This window comes from Centruroides vittatus, unplaced genomic scaffold (assembly GCF_030686945.1).
Source record: "Centruroides vittatus isolate TY-2023 unplaced genomic scaffold, ASM3068694v2 contig_400, whole genome shotgun sequence".
In the NCBI taxonomy this organism is placed as follows: domain Eukaryota; kingdom Metazoa; phylum Arthropoda; class Arachnida; order Scorpiones; family Buthidae; genus Centruroides; species Centruroides vittatus.
The window spans coordinates 3,307,708-3,329,322 of NW_027122215.1; the positions used below are offsets into that span (position 1 = coordinate 3,307,708).

The window sequence follows — 21,615 nt, forward strand, 5'->3', positions numbered from 1 at the left end:
TATATAAATTTCTGTGGAGATGAACAAATTCAATTGAAAGATCAATTTACCAATTATTTTAAAATTAGATTAAACTATAAATGTAGCTTTAATAATTTTCCGTCCTTTAGTTACTTCAAGTGTCCTTGTTTTTATTTATTTACACTGGTTATATAACTAAAGAAACTTTTAAAAGATTAATCATCAATAAAAAATAAACCTTAAAGTGATCTGTAGTTTAGAATTTATATTTTAAATTTATTTCCAAGAGGTTCTACATTATTATTCTTATTCTGTTAAGTGTAATTCTTTATCTGGCATGTATGACATTTGACAAATTATATATAATAAAAGGACTTTTTTTTGCTTTTCATAATGCATTTTATTATAATTCTAATTGTTGGTACAGGCAGTGGCAGAATACATTCATTTGTAAATTTATATTTTTAACACTCGATGGATTATAATTTAATAAATATCATTATATCAATAACTGTAGAATTAGCACATTATACAATCTTATGTAGCCGTAGATTTAATGAATTTTGTTATACTTCGCACATTTTATAAGTCCTGATAAATTCTACATATGTACAAAAATTTGTTCAATGCATAAAATGAGTGAAAGACGACAATAGACGCGTACATGAATTTAAAAATATGAACTGAACAAAATGAAAAATATTACAGATGACAAGTTTATAGAATTATATCACTTTAAATTTAATTTACATTTGGCATTGCTTAGCATGTTTCTGTATCAGAAACCATTCTTTTGAATTACCTATATTCAGCAAATGCTTGATGGTGCTTTGAGCAATAGAGCAGCTGTGATCACAGAGCCTTCATTAAATGTAAATTTATTGCTGAGATTTTAGCAATTGCTCTACAGCTGCATTAACGTCACCAGAAGTACTAATTAATGCTGTAAAAAAAAAATTAATAATTATTTTTAGTATGCATTGAAACTACATATTTATTCCAAAATTTAAAAAAATTATACCTTGTAAGTTAGCATCCTTATTAAAAAATCCCATAGCAGATAACTGTTCTAGTTCACCGCAATATTTCACTTCTGACTGTGGATTCTGACAAAAAAGTATTTTAAATATATAATTTCAAAATATGGTAAAAAAATCCAGTAAGAAACTTACTGTTACTTCATTTTGTGCCATTGCAGTGACCATACTTGCCATAAATTTTTTAAATGAATCTTGAAAGCTGCCTCTTAATGGTGAATTTGTAACATTGGAATTTGCAGATTCTTTTGTAGATTGCCCAGGAAATCTAAATATAATAATAATTGATATGACAGTTTAGTGATTATAGCATTGATACCTCTTATTTACTTTGTCATAGATTATAATAATAAAATAATAAGTATTTTTAATATTAATTAATTTAAGGGAGAAAAATTACTCAAAATGATTTAGACTCCAACATTAATGACTTAGGATCAGAGGTTAGCAGCCTTTTAAGACTGCTGTACCAAAGTAAAACAATGTGATGACTCAGCATGCCAGTTTTATTTTGTAAAAGGACTTCTAAGATTCACAAAAAGTAATATACTTTATTCAGATGTACATGACCTAATGTAACCTAAACATTATGTTTGACTGATGAATTTTTTGTCTTTGCTGAGGGCCTGGAACTAGCTGAATGCCATTAAAAATTGCTCCATATACATGCTAGAGATACATGCCACAGACTGTCAACTCAACTTAGGCTTTGTCAATATGTAGATAAATGACTTCAATTCAAAAATCAATAGACACATTATTTTATCATTTAGCTGCCAACTTTTGCTTTTAAACTGTAGTTATATAATGTTCAAATTATTATAATTCATCAATAATTATTTTTTAAGGATAAAGTAAATCTTAGTAAATATGTCATTTACGTTTGAAAATATAAGGATGGATCAATAAACCAGCCAAAAGCAACAGCACGGCTGGTTATTTATTAATCCACTCTTATAAGTAGTTAGTAACTTAATTAAATAATAATTTAACTTAAATATTATCTAAATATATTTGGACTTTAGTAAATACTGCAAATTGATTAAAGATTTAAACAACCTGTAAACAGAGTGTTTTTAAACAATCTTACAAAGATTATTTTAAATTTAAAAGCTAAATTTTTTAAGTTTTATTTTTAACAATTTAATTTCCCAAGAAAGGTTGTTAAAGTTTAATGATTAAAAGATAAAAGACTTTTTTCCATGCTTATACTCAAGAGAATAGTATATAGATGCTTTAGCAAACAGACCACAGAAATAATTAAACATATTTTGGGATAACTGACATAAGCGTGTTTAAAAAATAAAATAAAAAAATCTTTTTGTTTTTCTGTAATTTCTTAATTTTCCTGTAAAGAAATAATACATCTCATAAATTATTCCCTTGTAAACATTGTTTCCAATTTTGACAGGATTATTTGAGGATCATAAATAATATTTCCAAATATCCATCTTACTTATCCCACATAAAATAATAATTACTATTGTTTAAATATTAAATTTACTGTCAACAAATTATAAAACGAACAATTTAAATATCTTATAAACAGAAATATATTTTTATTTAATAGAATAAAACCATACAAAAAATTAATTGCTTACATGTTGAAAACATTGGGTGCAATTTGATGCAACTGATCCATGCCTTGCTGAATCTGCATAATAGCTTGCATGGCTTCTGGATTTGAAACTAAATTATGTATATCTGGATTTTGAAGCTGTAAAAAATCATATAGTCAGTCAGTAAATCATTATTTTAATATTTTATTATTTACATCTGCTAACATGATTACCTGCTGTAAGCAATTAGGCATAGCAAGCTTCATTTGTTCTTGTAATTTGGGATCTTCAGAAAACACAGGATGAGTTGCAATAAACTGAAAATAAATTTGAAGTAAATTAATACAAATGTATTTTATTTCATTGTTTTTTTATAGAACAATTAAAAAGTATTTTTGGTTAAAGATGTTTTCAAGTAAATAAAAGCAACATAACAAGAACTTTAAAAGATTTAAAATTAAGAAATTCTTAGAAGAAATGTACCAATGTTTTAAAGTAAAAAAAATAACAATAATTATCAAGTTAGAGAATTGAGATTATTTAAATATTATCTAGAAATAATTATTATTTTCAAATATAAACCTAAGAAAAAAGTCCTTTGCAATTTATATTTTATGTTTTGGAACTGTATTACAAATGTTTTCTTTTTACTATTTACAGGGTGAACCATAAGTCTGGTCCATGGGAGTTATGTTGATGTTTGTTTATTCTTTTACAAGTGAAATAAGGCACTCAATTAGGAGGAATGAATTCAAGTTATTTTGATGATGAAAACCCTCAGTCAATATACCAAAAAGTTTAACAGGCTGCATCCAGACTTCCCACCAATCACACACAATGGTCTAGATGTAACCTTTTAAACTCTGGCTACTTTACACTAAAGAGTCTCATCATCAAAATAACTTGAATTTATTCTTCCCTATTCAGTACCATGTAAAAGAGTAAACGAGCATCAACATAACTGCTATGGGGCCAGACTGATGGGACACTATATCAGCAGTCTGCAACCTTTCTGACTTCACAGACCACTAAACTCACAATTTTGAATCCTGCAGACCACTATCATGACTTTTTAAATGATACAAAATCTGTAGAATTATGATCATAAAAGTTTGATTTTACTATATTATAATGAAACTCACTTGTTAATGCAAAGCCTAAAGGTCATTGCTGCTTGTTTGAAATAAGTTTATGGATTCTTAGTGCTTTTCCACAAAGGACGACAAACACACTCACATTATTATCAATAAATAATGAACAATAGACAACAGTCACTTTGTATTTGGTTTTAGATTCAAATAAAAAACCCCCAATGAGTGAAAAAAGCAACTAAGCATTTTGCATTTCCTTCGTAATACTTGTTCGACCTTCAGTTGATCAATGTCCAAATTTCTCCACAGACCACCCAAATTTTCTCGCAGACCATCAATGGTCCACAAACCACCAGTTGCCAACCACTGCTCTATATGACAGAATAGGACCAAAGAGATGAAAATTTTCATTTTATTCTACTCTAGTTAAAAATTTTATTAGATTTTGATTATAAAATAATTTAATAGATTTTAAAAAGCTTCAATACAGAATATATCCCATTAATTATATGTTCTAATTTCCTTATCTTATAAATGCTTGATTATGCTTTTCTTGATGATACACACACACAAAAAACTTACTCAAATTTCTTCTTAATGTTTTGTATAATATTTGTAATATCAATGAATATTTCACAATATCTTTAGGAATTATATCTTTCATAATTAATAGACTTTTCACTAGTTACCTTTTCAGCCATTTGAGGATTTGCTGTTAAAAACTGAAGCATAGCTTGAACATATGGAGCATTGAACATGTTCTGCATCAATTTCGGATTTGTAATTATCTGTTGCATTAGAGACTGCATGGCTGGAGAATTAAGTATACCTTGACTCGACGGTGACAGTTTTGTTTCACTTGAATTCAATTCTTTCTTTTCTGCTGTATCTGATTAAAATAAAAATTTATTTAGAACAACAAATTTATATATACTAAATTAAATTACTTAAAATTTGTCAAATGTTAAATAAACAATTATAATGTAATTGTAGTAATGTTCTTTTTAAATAATTTTTTTTAGATCTATAATAATTAACACACAATTTTCTACATAAATACTTTTATTCAATACAAGTATTTAAGCTTAAAGGTAACATTTAAATATCAATTATCATTATTATCCAGATTTTAATTTAAATACACAGTTTTTAACAAAATTGTACGTTTAAGACAGTTTCTATATAAAAAAAATTCCTTAAATATATCGGTATTCATTAATCTAGAGCAATCTAAAATGTTTGAAATCAAAATCAAGTGTCTTTGATATAGTTATCATAGTTAAATTAATAAACTTGAGGTATGCTTGCATTGGTTTTTCAGTTATATAAATGAATCAACTTCAAAAAAATTCTAAAAAATAATATATTTAAAAACGGAGTTGCTTAAAAAACTACTTTATAAAACAACTTTCACTTGAATAATTTCTTTATGCTATAATACAGATTTATAATACTGAATATAACTTCCTCAAAAAACTGGAACAGTACATATAGATTCAAACATATACTTATTTGCTGGAAAATCAGTGCTTAGGTATACGAATCTATCTTAGGTTCGAATCTATACAGATTTAAATTTTAGATTTTTCATTCTAATTTAATTATCTGAATATCAATAATAACTTTTGAAATTATAATGCATAGTAAGTTAGAAAAATTCACAAAAATAATTCAGTTGTTCAATGTAGGAAAAATATCTATAAATGAAGAATTAGAATTATATTAATTCAATAAAAATAAATTTTGTTTTTTCAACTTTCATTTCCTTTTCACTATTTCACCTTCTATTCAGAAGATGAAATAGTGAAAAGGAAATTAAAGTTGGTTACAAATATTAGTTACAAACTATTGAAAATGTTAAACATTGCACTCAAATTATCTTTATATGTTTCAGCTAGTAATTTCACAGTATAATTATACTAATCACAAATTCATGTATTAACATATAGGTCATTTGAAGTGTTTCATTTAAAAATTGATTTCAACTTACAAAAATTACATGACGACTAATGAAGACTTATTTGCTATGATAGTGTAATAAAATATAAAAATAGGTCTACTAATTAACAGTCATTTAATTCAAAAAATCAATATGAAGTCCATTTAGTAGCTCAAATAAATGAACTATTGGGCTAGTAATGTAATTTTTACATCTTACAGTAATTAATATGTAATTTTAAGTTTAGTAAATTAAACATTTCAAAAACATTCTGAAATATTAATGAATAATTTTTGATCATTTATCTTGATAAAATATTCTTGAAATTTGCTTTATTAAGCAGTTTTATTTTGGCATTAAACATTGAACTGATAATATCTAAATCATTTGTAGTTATATTTCTTCAACAGATGCAGAAAATACTAAAATCATCATTATTGATATTTAAATATAATCAAATAAAATATTTGATGTATAATGCGCTACATCTAAACTTTACATATTTTATTCCTATGAATTATCAATCATAAACATTTTTATTTCAAACATTTATATGGCTTATTTGTTAGTATATTTTTATACTGCTACATTAACTAGCTGTATCAAACTGAATAATAATTATTTGTGGATTTAATATATTTCCATGATAATGACATGTAATTATCTGAAATGACATTTGATATCATCATAATGCTATTCAAACAGATAAATAGCATGAATAGATAAATATCAATTCATGCTGTTGAATTAATGAATAAATGTAGCATGAATAGATTTAGGTTTGTCAATAGTATTGATAATATATATCTGTTTCATGTCACTTTTATTCATTAATTAATGACACCTTATCAATTTTAAAAAATTGCAGAAATTTGCATTATTATATCCAATTTATTCATATAATTTTATAACGATTTTAATGTATTATTTCTTGTATATTTGAAGAAAGATACAGATTAATATTTAACCAGTTTTTATTAGTTTCGTCAACTTAAAATATGATTATTTTGCATATTTTATTTCACTTTAATATCAATTCATTTGAAATATTTTATAAATCTATCCAAAAATTAAACAGATCACTTAAATCTGCTATTTTTCAATTTTTTAAAACTTGTCAGGTATTAACTGCAATGAAGAGACAAAAATCATTTAATACGGTATTTAAAATTTTCTTACAATGTAAAAATATTCTGTAATATAAACATCTTTTAAAAGTAAGATTAAAATTCAAATGTAAAAATATACCTGTTGTTTCATTGATCTTTTCTTCACTGAGTTTTTCTTGTGTTTCAGATGAATTCTAACATAAATCAGATTATTACTGAGTAAATAAAAATTTATTGTAATTCAGATATAATACAATTTTTTAATATTTTCTTATTTAACATTGTAACAATTCAAATCTGCCTTCAATTTTACTGATACTGTAAATTATGAGCTGTACTTTTATGAATTAAATAATATCTGTTATTTAGCCCCATATTCAATGTAAAAACTTCCAAATGAAATGCTTTGGAAAATTAAACTACTGTTTATTTTATAAGATTATTCATTTTCATGTTAAAACATATTGTTATAAGATTGAGTATGTTAAAACATACTCTACTTTGTAACAAACAGATAACTTTTTACATTTAATAGCAAAAATTTGAAGAAATTGTGTAATATAATAGATTTGTCCAGTAGAAAAAACTTTTAATTGAGATCATCAACAAATATACACCATGATATGCATAAAAATGTAACTCTTAAAACGTATTAATTCTTCAAAATTTTATAAAATTATAAAACTAACTAAATTTAAAGCTAAGATTTATTAACATTTTTCAAACTTGTAATATAGAATATAAAAACAAGCATACATAAAAAAATTTGAGTATGCTTGTATGTTTTTAATTTTCGGCACTATTATATTTATTGTAAATAGCCTGCAAATTACAATAAACTTTATATTAGTATAAAATTTTCATGTATTCATAGCTTGTAAGAATGAATTCTTTTTATAAATGTAATGCAAGTTATCAGAATAAAATATTAATTCTTATACTTTTTTCAGCAGTTTTCTTAGGTTTTATTTCTTTTATTAAAGATTTTAAAATATTAAAATTAAAATAACAATTTCTAGCAAAACCCATGTCTTATAATCCAAAAGTTAAACCAGAATATAAAACATGAACTAATATTGCCGACAATTGTTTAATTTTTCTAAATATTCTATCTAATAATTATAAAATTCTAATTCAAAAACTAACTTCAAAATGGTATTTTTCACAAGTTATATTAATAATCAAACCTGAGAAAAGAGAACAGAAACCACAACTAAGAATTTATAATTAATCTTAAATCTTCATCACATATTTCTTATCTTTAAAAAATTAGGAATAAATATTAACAATTTAAAATTAATGAATCTTCCTAATTCTGTTTTTTATTAATATTTAACTTTTTAAAAATAAGTTGACCGTTGTTATTTTGCCAATATTTAAAACATTCTGAAATTATAATCCTTTTGACAACAATAAAACTACTCTTAGAACAATAATCTATTTTTCTTATTCATTAAACAATGACCAATTTTAAATAAATAAAAAAAGCAACACTGAACAAACTATAATATAATATAAACATTGTTAAAAATAATACAAGTAGCTTCATCAACTTATTTCATGTTATATCAATTTGTTAAAATTAAACTAAGAAGGAAAATGCTTTCATCAAATGTAACATTTTAATAATGTACGGTTAAATACGATTAATTAATACGTCATATAAATTTCCAATTTTTGTAGGCAGATTTAATTTCTCTTACATTATTAAATAAGAAAGGCATAATAATCTGTAATTACTACTTACCTCAACATTATTTAACATTTTATCTTGTGATTTCAATAATACTTGCAACATCCCAGGATTTTTTACTACTTCCATAGTTTGTTTTAATAACTCTGTATTGTTTAGTGATTTTCTAACTTCTGGATTTCTCTATTAAAATAAAGTTAATGAGCTTTTTCTATATAAAATTTTCATATTGATGAATACACAACTTTATCATGTATTTTACATTTTCATTAAACAAAACTAGTAAATCAAAATTACTTACTAACATTAACTCTTGCATCTGAGAATTGCTAAAAATTAATTGTTTCATATATTCTGGATTGGACATCAAACTTTGCACAAAAGGATTTTCTACAATTTGCTGGAGAAGCTCAGGATTGTTCATCAGCTATTTATTATTATAGATCAGTAAATTAATATTTAAAAAATAATAATTTATTTTATTATATAATGAAAAATATAAAAGTCCAGTCAAACAAGAGCAAATCTCCATTTACTAAAAGAATGATAAATGCTAACTAAAAACACTTACAGAAGCACTTCCTTCTGATTTACAACTTTAGTTTCCAAATGTCACGTCAACAGAAAAGAATTTAAAAGCCTTAAGGTGAGAAGAACAAAGTGTATAGCTTCTATTATATTTTGAACTAAATCTATTGAACTTGTGTCTATATGAAACATTTAAAATATTCTGTGTATTTATCTTTAATGCTACACCATTGTAAATGAATTTTAAACATGTATGAGACAATTTTCAATGCTTTAGATATCTTCATATGTATATTTAGGTAATTATAGAAATTGAGAATTACTTTCACGTTGAAAAATGATATTTCAGGCATTTCAACACGACTAAAAATGTTAAGGAAACTTGTAAAAATGTGTAGTCAGTCTTTTGGTTTTCTAACATAGATTATATTTCATTATATAATTGTTTTCATATGTACGTTTATAATATACACACACACACATGCACGCACACCACAAACAATAAAGAATTATATATGTGAACATTCCAAAGCCTGATATATTGATATAAGTACCAAACAATTGCTGTAATTAATTGGGCTAAATTATTTAATAAATTATTATAATTATTAATTTAGATAAGAGATGGCACCTAACATCTACCTCTAGTACCAAATTACTTAGTTTCTAATTATTAATTATAGCAGCCCAATAAATTACAGCAATCATTTGGCTTAGTATCAATAAAGAATTATTTTACAAAGACTGTGAATTGATACCTTACTTCAAAAATTGCTTTAATGTGTGAAATATGTTTCAAAAACTTTAGTAAAGTTTTCAAGATACGTATTTACATTCTGACATCTTTTTACTTGGTAGAATTTTTTTTCACTTGACTTTTGTATTTACCATATATTTGGATATAAAAAATTTTATATATAATTTATATCTCACTTGATTTTGCATCCTTTGCTGGAGTTCCATAAAATTAGCAGATCCCATTCCAAGATTATTAAGTCCTGAAAGTCCACCTACTGAATCCAGTCCAAATGGAGCAGCAGTATAGATTGATGAAGTCATCTATTCATTCATTGTTAAAACAAAAGGTAAATATAAAATGTTTTATAACTTGTAATTTAAGAAGTTTTATGAAAAATGAAATCATAGAATATAGTAAGAAACAAAATGTTTATTTTTATTATAAATTTTGAATTTAACTTACTGCACAAGCTTGTTCAATTTGTTCTTGGCTCTGAAAAAAATGATGTCTTGAATGATATTTCCAGATTAATTTTTATAATTTTAATGTTATAAGAAAGTAAGAAAAAGCCAAAAAAAGCTGATTTAATTTAATCAAAACAAACTTTGATGTTCTAGAAATACAAAATTATTTTTTTTTATACCTTAAATGAAAGTCATTAAGAAACAGTAATTAGAGGAAAAAATAATATAAATCTTTATTACCCTAACTGCAGTTTTTGTCACTATATGAATGACACTACCTTCTTGAATTCCTTTTAAGAAAAATAAAAAAACAAATAAATTTTAATATTATTTTAAAAAATGCATGTTTACAATCTAATTAATAATATTTCTAATTTTAGTGCATTAATATTATTTTACAAATTATTCTATTCCAACTTTTAAATATTTGAACTAAAAACAAAACTGCTTTATTCAGAGAATTTGCACATTATCATAAATACTTGTATATGTTCAGAACCAAGTGCTTTGACAACTGCAGTTCATCATCACACTCTCTAGAATTCTTTGAGTTCAGTTAGTATTGTATTCTTAGTACTAACTGAAATCTGAAACTGTTTTTAGAAAGTGATGAACCCTGAAGATGGACTGCAGGTCTGAAAGCACTTGGTTCTGAACATGCACAAGTATGATGATGTGTAAATTCTCTGAAAAAAGTAGTTTTGTTTTCAGTTTGATTATTATTTTAACACTTGCAAATACAGTAGAGCATTGATTATCCGAATACCAATCAACCGAAAGCATTCCAGTCAGCAAATTCAAATTTCCGCTAGTGCTGTGGCATTGCAGTACTCTCCCCCTCCCTGCCAACCTAAACTGTAGGCCTACTTTAATGTACTACATTATGTAAGGTATGTATTTGTAAGACGTGTGATACAAATTATATACAGTACAGTTTTGTGTTTAATATATTTTTTCGTAAATGATCAGTTATCCGAACAACCCCAGTCCTGAATTGTTTCAGATAATCGATGCTCTACTGTATCAATTTTTATAAAATTATATGTGATGACACGAAATTGAGTCACTAGCACCCTACTCAAAAACATAAATGATGAAAAATCCCGGGAATTATATGTTTTGTAATCTTGGAATGGGAAAATATGTCAAGCAATAAAATGTAATCTCTAAAATGTTTCTACACTTCCAGGTAGTAGTAGTAAATAGCACCCAAAAAAGAAAAAATACACATGTGCAATTTCCCAAAAACTTCTAGTGTCTGAATGATGCAAAATCGTGACATCAACATATTGTAATTGAAGGTCATTAAAGGTCACACGATGCAAAATCCTGTCAACTTGCAGGAAAGTTATAAGCCTGTTCATTAGTCCTAAGTAACTGTTTTTATTATACTCCCAGTGTATTTAATTAACTTTTTCAAAATGCATTTCAGTCTTACTGACCTTTTTTCAATTGAATAACATACAAAAAACAGAGTCTATGGTGACCATTTATTATGATGACAATTATGAATTGTATTCTTCTTTTGCATGTTTTTGACCAAAAACATGCAAAAGAATAATTGTAATAGAAATAGTATTCATAATTGTAATGGAATAAGTTTTCTATAACAATCCAAATGAGAACAAAATTCAAGAAATTCAGCCCCCTACAAATGTAGTGGAGAGAGAAGAAAAGAAAACAACAACAACCGTAAAGAAGATAAAAGGACTATTCCCAAGGTTTTTTACTGGACTTGTACAGTATTGTATTGTCACTGACCTAGATTAACTTATAATCTTAATAATAATTTGTAATTATTGTACTTCTAAAGTATAGTGTAATGTTGGCGATAGTCACCATAGACTCTGTTTTTTGTATGTTATCCAATTGAAAAGGGCTAGTAAGGCCAAAATGCATTTTGGAAAGGCTAATTAAATATGCTGGGAGTACAATAAACCTGTTCATTACTGTAGTCCTAAGTAACTATGTTTTTGTAATTAGTTAATATAGGCAAGAAGCTTTTTATTATATTGCAGAAAAGTGTTAATTGTTTACTTTCAGCTCTTTCAATAAATTTAAAGTAACATAGTATAAAAATTATATTAGTAAAATATTTCCTCCATATATAGCAAATTGATAATTTAAAATAAATTTTATTATACATATTTACCATTAGAAACAAGATTTCCATTATCATCTAAAAGCTTCCCTCCAAATATCACACATAATTGATCGGTTGGCAAATTGCACTCTTTAGAAATTTCCTTTTTTAACTAATAAACAAATAAAATTAAGTGCATCACTACTAAACAAAGAATTTCATTACATAAAAATTATTGATTTATTAATTAAAATAAAAATGTACATTTAATTAATTAAAAGCTTATCATTTTTAAGATTCAATTCTAATATATGGTTATTAAATTCAAATTGTTAAATGTATTAATTTGACAAGATATTCCATTTTAATTATGTAATTTTCAAATATTATATTTCACTGCCTTGTCATTTATTCTATCACATCAAAGTACCATTTGATAAATAACATATTTTCAATTGCAAACATACATTTATATTTTCAAATTTCTAAAAACATTATAGGCACATAAAGCATAAGCAATCACCCAGTCCAATTTATTAATATTAAACCAAATATCTAATTACCAGAGCTACAAAAACGACAAAATCATATAATTAGGTATTTGATTTAAGGAAATAAAGCAATCTATACACAAATTTTGGAGTGCTAATCTAACTTCCGTTCTATAATTTTAAGCATAATCAATTAATTTTAACAAATTAATATTTGCATATTTTTTTAATATTAAATCTTCCCAAATAATAATATTTTATGCTAAAAATGAAATTTTTGAATCTCTAATGAATAATTTGAAGAAATTATTATATTAAATAAATTTTTTGTTACAGTAAAAAATTAAAATTATAGTATTAAATGGAAAAATAATATGATTATATTGGCTACTGTCAATTGCCAGTAGCCATACAAACAAAATGGATAGAACTTTAAGTGTATTGTAAGTTATATGTACCGTACAGTATATATATATGAAAAAATAATCTAAACTTAACTCTACCCATAATGTATGTTATAATGTTATTTGACAATATTAATAGTCAGTATTAATTGATATCCATAAAAGATGAATTTATATTGTAATATATAATAAACTTGTAAGATAAATCATGACATTTATAAATATAAATGTTAATTTTTCTTTCAATTATATTAAAGTAAATATTTTTTTTATCATTCAATACATTCAGATTTAATGCTTTCAATTTTTAAAATAAAATTTCCAAAAAGAAAAATCACAAAGAAATTTAGTATTTGAAATTATGTAATAATGTCTTTTTTTTTTTTATTTAAATGTTTATATATTTTTAAGTACTTTATATCTTTAAAAGCTCAACAACTTTAACAAATCTCATTGCAACATCTTTTTCTTGTCACCGTACACAATAAAAAAAACAGTTTCAAATGTAGTTTGTAATATCGGATCCGGGAAAAATAACAAAAGCTATCGGATTTAAACTAATATATTTGTTATAAATCAAATTCAGAGTTTAATAATGGAGGTATTCGACCATAAAAATGAGAAAACCTAAATTATCATATTAGAATGGATGGGGGATTTCAGAACAATGATAGAAATAGAATGGATTAGAGAATAACTGAGTCAGACTTCCTAACAATCCATTTCTACAAAAGTAGATTTTACTACAGATTTCTATCAATGGACTTTATTCATTCATCACAATCCAAATCTCAACCCACGTGATATTAAATACTACAAGTATACAAGATACTTTATTAAAATCTGGTGTCAGCCATTGTTCTTGCACGTGTGTACCCTGCTTAAAAATGGATAATCGCATCAGATAATTTACAATACACAATGCAGCATACATGCTGTAAGTTAAACATTAAATTATCTGCACACGTTTTCATTTAAAATTGATTAAATAACGTAAACTGTAAAGTAAATTTTACCTCTTCTACAGAACTGTTATATTTAACATTCAAATTATGCTTATTACCATCGATTTTAATAGAAACATCGATGGTTCTCTCGTCACTATTGTCTGCCATTTTAACTTGACTGTAACTGCCGCCAATCGATGTCGCTGCAGTTGCTGCATCACTACAAAAGTGCAATAACCTGTTTTTTTTTTATTTATTTTTTATTTTTTATTATTAAAAATAAATAAATAAAATAACATATTATTAATATTATAATTTTTTAATTTAAAAATTTTAATTATATGTTATTTGAGATTTAAAGATTTTTTTTTCCATTTATTATTTTATTTACAAGAAATTGATGATGACGTAAACGAATTCAAATCGTCTGTAATGTCGTTAATGTAAAATTGGAAAATAATAATAATTATTATTTTCGTTTCATTAATCGAGTTACTAAATGTATATTATTACTTAAATTTTCAAATTTTAAATTAGTTTAATCAAGAAATTGTCGTTTATTATTGTTTTAATTTAATTACTAGAAAATTGTGTACAGTACACGTCCAATTTCGCGGAGTTGATTATGTTACTCTTTCGATTTAAGACTATGCTTTTCTACGTTTTTTGTACGAAAAATAAAGGTTACTTAAGCATTTTTGTTGCGTTCTAGATACACTAATTTAATTTTTAAAAACAGCTAACGAGAATGCATTAGCGCCCAATCGGCTCCTTTAATGCCGTAGCCATGACACATTAAGGCATTTAGTTACTTTACATTTTACACAAGAACTCGGTGCTATATTTTTCTAAAAATTGCTCACGATTATCGGTATTCTCTTTAATTAATTTTTCGCGCAAAATAATTAAAACCACTCAACACCAACTTAATTATTTTTTGTACATAAACGAAGCGCTCGTATGTCGGATAGTTTTGCATAAATCGAGCCAACAGATGAAGTTATATAAAGATTATCGATTACGTCACCTATTTACGTCCTTTAGATTAATAAGTCGAGTACTGAGCTTTATCGAAAGGATAATAATAATGGCAATAAATCTAGATACTCGGCGATAGAAAATAGTCTTGTAATAATGACAACCATTGGTGTAAGTAGCACCCCGGAGTGTGATTACAAGAAGGTTAAAAATTTGCAATTAGTTGTAACACCGAAATGAATTTTCTTATTTGAACTTTAAAGAATTATTTTCAATTTTCAATAAGCCAAATCTTCGAATTTGCAAGAGAGGAAATTGGAATTTTGTTTAGGTCGAAATTAATCGATGATTGAATGATTGATTGAAACACAACTGCATGTGTCAGATGCAATAGCATTGCTTAAGTCACTCTCTGTCTAACCATGATTTTGTGTACTTTTACTGACAGTTTTTTTAGCGGGTTTTTCTTCCTTCCTTTTTGTTTTTAACTAAATTCGAAAAATTAAATTTTCGGATCATTCCAAAATGGTACATTTTAATTTGAAGAAGAAAAATAAATTTTATCATTCTTTACTTTCGTTTATTTTTCACTGTTTTGTTTTTTGGGAAAACATCTGAAAGATTTTTCGCATTTTTAATCTACCAGATGGCGTTATGTTTTCTGAAGGCCATCGGAATTTTTTTTTCATGTCCACCTTTAACATCGTAGAGAAGGAATTGTAACTTAAACCAAAAACTTTTAAATTAATTAAAATTCAATAAAATATAGAAAATATTTATATTATATTTAACTTTTAAAACTTGATTTATAAAATATACATAACTTACAATCAATTAATATGTTTATTCTTATGGTTCTATTCAAGATACGTTCACCGGCTATCATTAGCGCCTAGTGCAGTGGCCTAGGCAAACGTAGATCTTTTTATATAAGTAATGTAAAACTTAATACTTAAAAAGATAGATTGCCAATGGGAATAAGCGACCTACGTTTTTTTTTTTTTTTTTTTATCAAAGCTTCAAACTCTTGGTGTCTTAAACACACGCTCAAGAATACACTCTGGAGAAACTTTTGTTTTAGTTCAGTACTAGTAATCCAGGTATTAATTAGGATCTAGAACATTCTTTCCTAGATCCTATATAGTAGTGGATTTTGAGTACTGAACCAAAACACTAAACAGCGGATGGTCGAGCGGTTAAGAGTCAACCTGGACCCGGAATCGAATCCGGATGAGTCGAAAACATCTCGGGAATTTTTTAGGATATTGTCCGTCCAAATATGTCGGCATATCTAGCTGCCCCAATGTGAGCTTGGCCGACCCCATAAAAAAAAGACCCTCTTAGTGCCCACAGAGTAGAAAGAGTAGTTTTTAAAAAGAAACAAAACAACAGTATCTCTAAGCGTGTTTGTGCGGGTCTGAGGATGCGAAGAACTCGAGACTCTAGAATGCCCAAAATCGCTGCAAGATCGGCTGTTAAATATATTAGCGAGGTTGAGGCCGAAGTTTTAAACGCAAAAACGTGTACGTCGGACGTTCAGCGCCGCTTTTCTGTAAGCCTAGAAGTTTGACAATGGCGTTTGGAATGTCGAGCACGATTCCACTGACTTTCCAAACACCATTGTCAAACTTCTAGGCTTACAGGAAAGCGGCGCTGAACGTCCGACGTACACGTTTTTGCGTTTAAAACTTCGGCCTCAACTTCGCTATTTTCGTTTACATGAAAGAATCAATCTTAGTACCAACATAATCGCTACTCACCTATCGATTGCAATAAAGTTTTTGGTAATATTTACATAGGTGATGAAGCAGCTGCGAAAAATAAAGCGTTTATACAATGACCGAACATCACTCACATATTGAATATTTTGAGAAAATAGTGATTATAACCGGGCTGATAAACGTGCAAAGTTTTATAAGTATAAGGATGTATGAGTCTGAAAGTGAAAATTGCTTAAAAATCTCGCAAGTGGCATCCGTTACATGTAACATTCCCAATGATTTAATGTTCTCGAAAGTAACAGTTTAGTTATTCTGATTATTGTTTATTTACATTAATAATTTAACATTAAAACACATAATAATTCTTTAAATAAAAGCCATTATTAACATAAAAAGAATGTAAAAAATAAAAGTTAAACAACTCCTTTTTTCCCTTCGCTTCGATTGATCTGGAACAAAAAAGTTTGTTTTATCGGAAGAAAGGGATGTAAATATTGATCAATAGCTAACAGAATCTAATTTATAAACATATGTTAACATAAAAAATATGATAGTAAAATATTTTATAGTAGCTGATGAACGTGTATAAAAATCATGATTATGTGATACACTAGTTTAAATCCTTGGAAATGCTTGGGTACGTGACAAGAGATTTCAAATACTAGAGAAATAAAAAAAACGATGAGAATGAATTCGATAAGCGATGAAAAAAATGACATCTGTTACTTTTAAGATTTCAATGCTGGAAGGATAAAGAACTGTCTGATGTACAAGCTTCACGTACAGGAAGCTAGATCAGCTATAGTCGTTTATCCATCCGATGCTATTAACCGCTACTTGATGGAACTGCTATTTTCTCTCCTTGTTAACAATTAAGAATACTTTTAAGCGAAATGGTTTTTAAAGAAATTTTCTATACATCTCGTAATTTTTTCCTTAATTAATATAAGCAAACATTACTTAAAGAATTTAATAATTTTTTAAGAAACTTGTTGACTTTTTCTTTATAAGTAGGTAAAATCGACATTAATTTACGTGTATCGAGCGTTTAATTTTTTAAAAGCTGTGAAATAAATTGTATAGAAAACGAGAAAACAGCATATGTTTTGTTATAGGAAGAAGAATAAAGTTTTGAATTCATCAAAAATTTAATTTTTTAGGGAATTTTTTCATTTTTGAAACCGCTTTGTGGAAAATAAGAGGTCCATTTTTTAATCATATCTATCATTGGTTCGGCTAGGCCCACACTGAGGGAGGCCGGGTAGTAAGGGACGAGGCCAGATATCTCCAAGACAGATCAACCGTCGAAAAATTTCGGGGTTGTTCGCTCGAATTCGATCTCGGATCCTCAGAGCGGCATGCTGACACTAACCGCCTTGGCCATCCGGCTGTCATTTTTTAGGTTGAATATGTTGATTCGTAACGATCTGAGTAAAATTTTTCTACTGCCTAAGTGTGAATATGTTTATTTGTTTAAAAAAACGATAATAATAATCGAATCTAATCAATAATCTACTTTAAAAAAACTATACTTTATATGTATGGGAATCACCATTTATTCTTACATTATCCGAACAGCTTGTAGATTATAAAATCTTCGATTTAGGAAGGGGAAAAAAATAGTAACTGTCACCTTTGCAATTCTTTCATTTTCATTTGGGGAAACGCAGCTGTATTTTATAATTAGAATTTGATGTTCGGAAGGCATTTCTTTCCTATCCGTTTAAAAGTTAATAGAAGACTTGGATAAATGACTTTTAGTTGGATAAAAAAGGGGGGAAACTAAAGCAAACGCGTTTCGATCGATCAGCTTGACTTCGATGATTGCAAAATAAACATATTGGGAAGAAAAGAAAATATATATATATAAAAAAAAGAAGAAATGTTATATGTCTAAAATATACCAACTTAGTCGAGAGTTTTCAAACTAAAATTCGTTGAGATCGTAAGGGTGCAGCCTTAAGGCATCATTGACAAATAGGCCCGAAAACTGATTTCTCTAAAAGTAATTGACTTTGTAGTCAGTATGATGAATAAATAAACTTGTTTAGATACCGGAGGCACTTGATAAAAATTCTAAAGTCGTATATGGTATTTTATCTTACCAAGTTACTACAAATTTTTTTTCCTCTTCTTTTTTTTTGATATCGATGGTTTTTCACCTTCGTTTTCTATTAATGATGTACGATCCGACAAGTTTAACACTACAGAACATGTTCCATTGATAGAATTAAAGTTTGTTCGAGTGTAACATAAACGAACTTATTTATCCAGATTGATGATGCACTAATTTTGAACTAAATCACTAAATTTTATGCTGGTTAAAGTTAAATTTTTTTAAAAAAACTTACATATATTTAAATAAGTTAAAAGTTCGGTATTTTATATATATTTATAAATCGATAAACTATCGAGAACATAAATAAATTAGCTAAGTTTGGCATATTTATCTCTTTAGATATTTTGTAAATCGATAAAGATTGAAAAATGGATTTAAGGCTTCTAAGCCTTCTGGTCTTAGCTCTACCATCTTGGCATTCAACACGCTAAAACCTATCAAAGTACTCTATCATGCAACCAAGTTCGATGACATTATCGCTTTTTATTTTTCTTTAAATCAATAAAAAGCGGAAAAGAACATTTGTAAGTCACCATCTACAATCATAAAGACTTATAAAATCCACTTTAAGTATATCCTAAGTAGTTAGAATATAAAATTTTATATAAGTTTAGTGTGATTATCATCTTTGATTCTCCTGTAAATCTACAAGATGATGAGGGATAGAAAAATGATGCTAAAGCTTTAATATATCGGTTATCAGTTTAAAAATTAAAATTATAAAAGAATTAATTGAAATTTTATAAGAGAATAGCTGAAAAATTGTAGTACATTCATAAAAGTTTAAAAACTAATTTACCTTTTAATTTATCGTATTGATTTAAATTTTCATAATTAAAATCTTTACTACATAAAAATATAAAAGACGAAGGAAAAAATTATATATCTCACAAACCATCCAGAATTTACTAAATTTCCCATAGCAACTACTTTATAAAATCTAAATTAAGCGCATTAATCTTCTTTCAAGTTAATGGAACTATGATAAATTTGGAAAAATTGAATAGAAAAATCTGTTTTTCTTTATTATTTTACTTTTACATACTTCATTCATTAATTAACTAGAAAACTTGACTTAAAAATATATTAATTTATACAGTAAATAACACAAAACATTGTTTTTTTTTTGTTAAAGTTTCTATTGTAATTTAAAATTTCCCAAAAATTCAAATATTTGAAGACGACAGAAAGAAAAAAAGAAGGTTAACATCCTGTATAATGCAGACCTATCGACATTGCAAGTGTAAACATATGGACAGTGACGCATCACATGTCAAAAAGGAGTATCATGTAACGCGTATATGTTAATCATTAATTGTAAAAAGTATGTCTTTATCTAAGCCACTTTTCTATAAATGGAAAATATATTTTAAAATTCAAGTTTTCTATAAACTGCATTGTATAAACGAAGTTTGACAGCTTTATACTACATCAAAATTACATCTTTCAATATTCCATATTTACATAACTGCATAAAAGTGAGCCAAATTACTAATTAAACAAGATAGAATATAACATATGGCTTTCTTAAAAGAGTTCTGTACACTATAATCATTAATTTTTATGAATATTTATAGCGAATATATATGAGACTAACTAATAAAGTTCTCTAAGTAAAATTTGTATTTGATACTATACAATTAGTTAATTAATTCACAGAAATGTAAGATATTTTCTGTCGTTTCTAACATTAAACAAACTAATTCGTATAAAAGTTTGTATCGAGCAAAATCTTTTTGTTGCCATTTTTTTTTTTTTTCTGGTGGTTTCAGAAAGTTTGTTTATTATGGCCGAGTGGGCAAGGTATATACAACATAAGCCTATTTATGGATAAGGGTTTTTCTGGAGTGTTTTACCTCCACGCTTTGGAAACGTCACTATTAATTTGGTATAGAAGATTTTTATTCGGTTTCTGCATAAAGCGATGACAGGACAAGTGCTATGGATGACTGAGAGAAGCCCAGGGGTAGTTCTGCGTATCATCCATCATTCACAAGACGCCATTCATCATTCTTTGCTTGGTTAGATTACGGCTGGAGTTTTTTTAAATGCTTTTCCTATCTTTCCATACCACGTGATTCCTCTACAAGTCCTTCTGATTGCTCCACTTGCATAAAGTACTTAAGTGAAGGATAGCTTTTTGTTGTTGATGCTAAAAAAATCATCGTTCCTGATTGGTTGCTTGTAGGTCAGTATCGTTCTCAAGATCACAAAGTTGTGATTCCCTAATGAATAAAATGTCATACATTAACTTTAAATTTACAGTTTATGGACAGTGGAAATTATATTTTCCTTCCTAATAATTAAATACATAAAGAAATAAATAAGTTTGATCCAACAAAAACGCTCTCCAATTCAATACAATTCAACAATGCTGCCTCATACTAATTTTAACTCACTAAATTACGGTATAAAAATAATTTAATTTCATAATTATAAATTAAATTGATTCATTCAACTTCATTAATTTAAAAGTCATTAAAATAAACATTAAATTGAATTTGTTAAAGTTATTTAATGCATAAGAATGATTAAATAAAATAGCGTTTTGGAACCGAATTAGGTTCAATAAGAGTGCTCGAATATTCACTTTTAAAATATAATTTCTTGAATAAAAAATTCAAATTTTTGATATTTAATTTTAATAAATATTAATAAATTATTTTCATTTTTTTAAAAATATTTATAAGTTATTTGTATAAACATTGAATAAAGAAAGAAGAGGGGAAAAAAAAGGAAATTTACAAAATGA

At 26.5% G+C, this 21,615-nt stretch overlaps 1 protein-coding gene across 2 annotated transcripts; it reads right to left on the minus strand.

Annotated features, from left to right (window-relative positions):
* Positions 1-342: 342 nt before the first annotated feature.
* LOC136976469 (ubiquilin-1-like) lies at positions 343-14,260 on the minus strand. Of its 2 annotated transcripts, none has more exons than XM_067271756.1 (14): positions 14,115-14,260; positions 12,273-12,375; positions 10,361-10,410; positions 10,119-10,148; positions 9,851-9,976; positions 8,691-8,816; positions 8,444-8,572; positions 6,836-6,890; positions 4,338-4,537; positions 2,791-2,874; positions 2,600-2,715; positions 1,173-1,266; positions 983-1,067; positions 343-904 (listed from the first exon to the last, which is right to left on the minus strand). In XM_067271756.1, the coding sequence occupies exons 1-14, from the start codon at positions 14,211-14,213 to the stop codon at positions 840-842; spliced, it is 1,362 nt and encodes a 453-aa protein (XP_067127857.1). In that variant the 5' UTR covers positions 14,214-14,260; the 3' UTR covers positions 343-839. The 2 variants fall into 2 exon arrangements, with proteins under 2 accessions (XP_067127857.1, XP_067127856.1); XM_067271755.1 differs by having other exon boundaries at positions 1,134-1,266.
* Positions 14,261-21,615: the final 7,355 nt, after the last annotated feature.

What these genes read in the sequence shown, in the direction of transcription:
- LOC136976469 (XM_067271755.1), bottom strand. Translation starts at nt 14,213, where the DNA reads ATGGCAGACAATAGTGACGAGAGAACCATCGATGTTTCTATTAAAATC. An exon ending in AAAGATCAATGAAACAACAG is followed by an intron (nt 4,538 to 6,835) that starts GTATATTTTTAC and finishes TATTTTAATCAG; the next exon opens with ATACAGCAGAAAAGAAAGAA. An exon ending in GCACCCAATGTTTTCAACAT is followed by an intron (nt 1,267 to 2,599) that starts GTAAGCAATTAA and finishes TATTATATTTAG; the next exon opens with ATTTCCTGGGCAATCTACAA.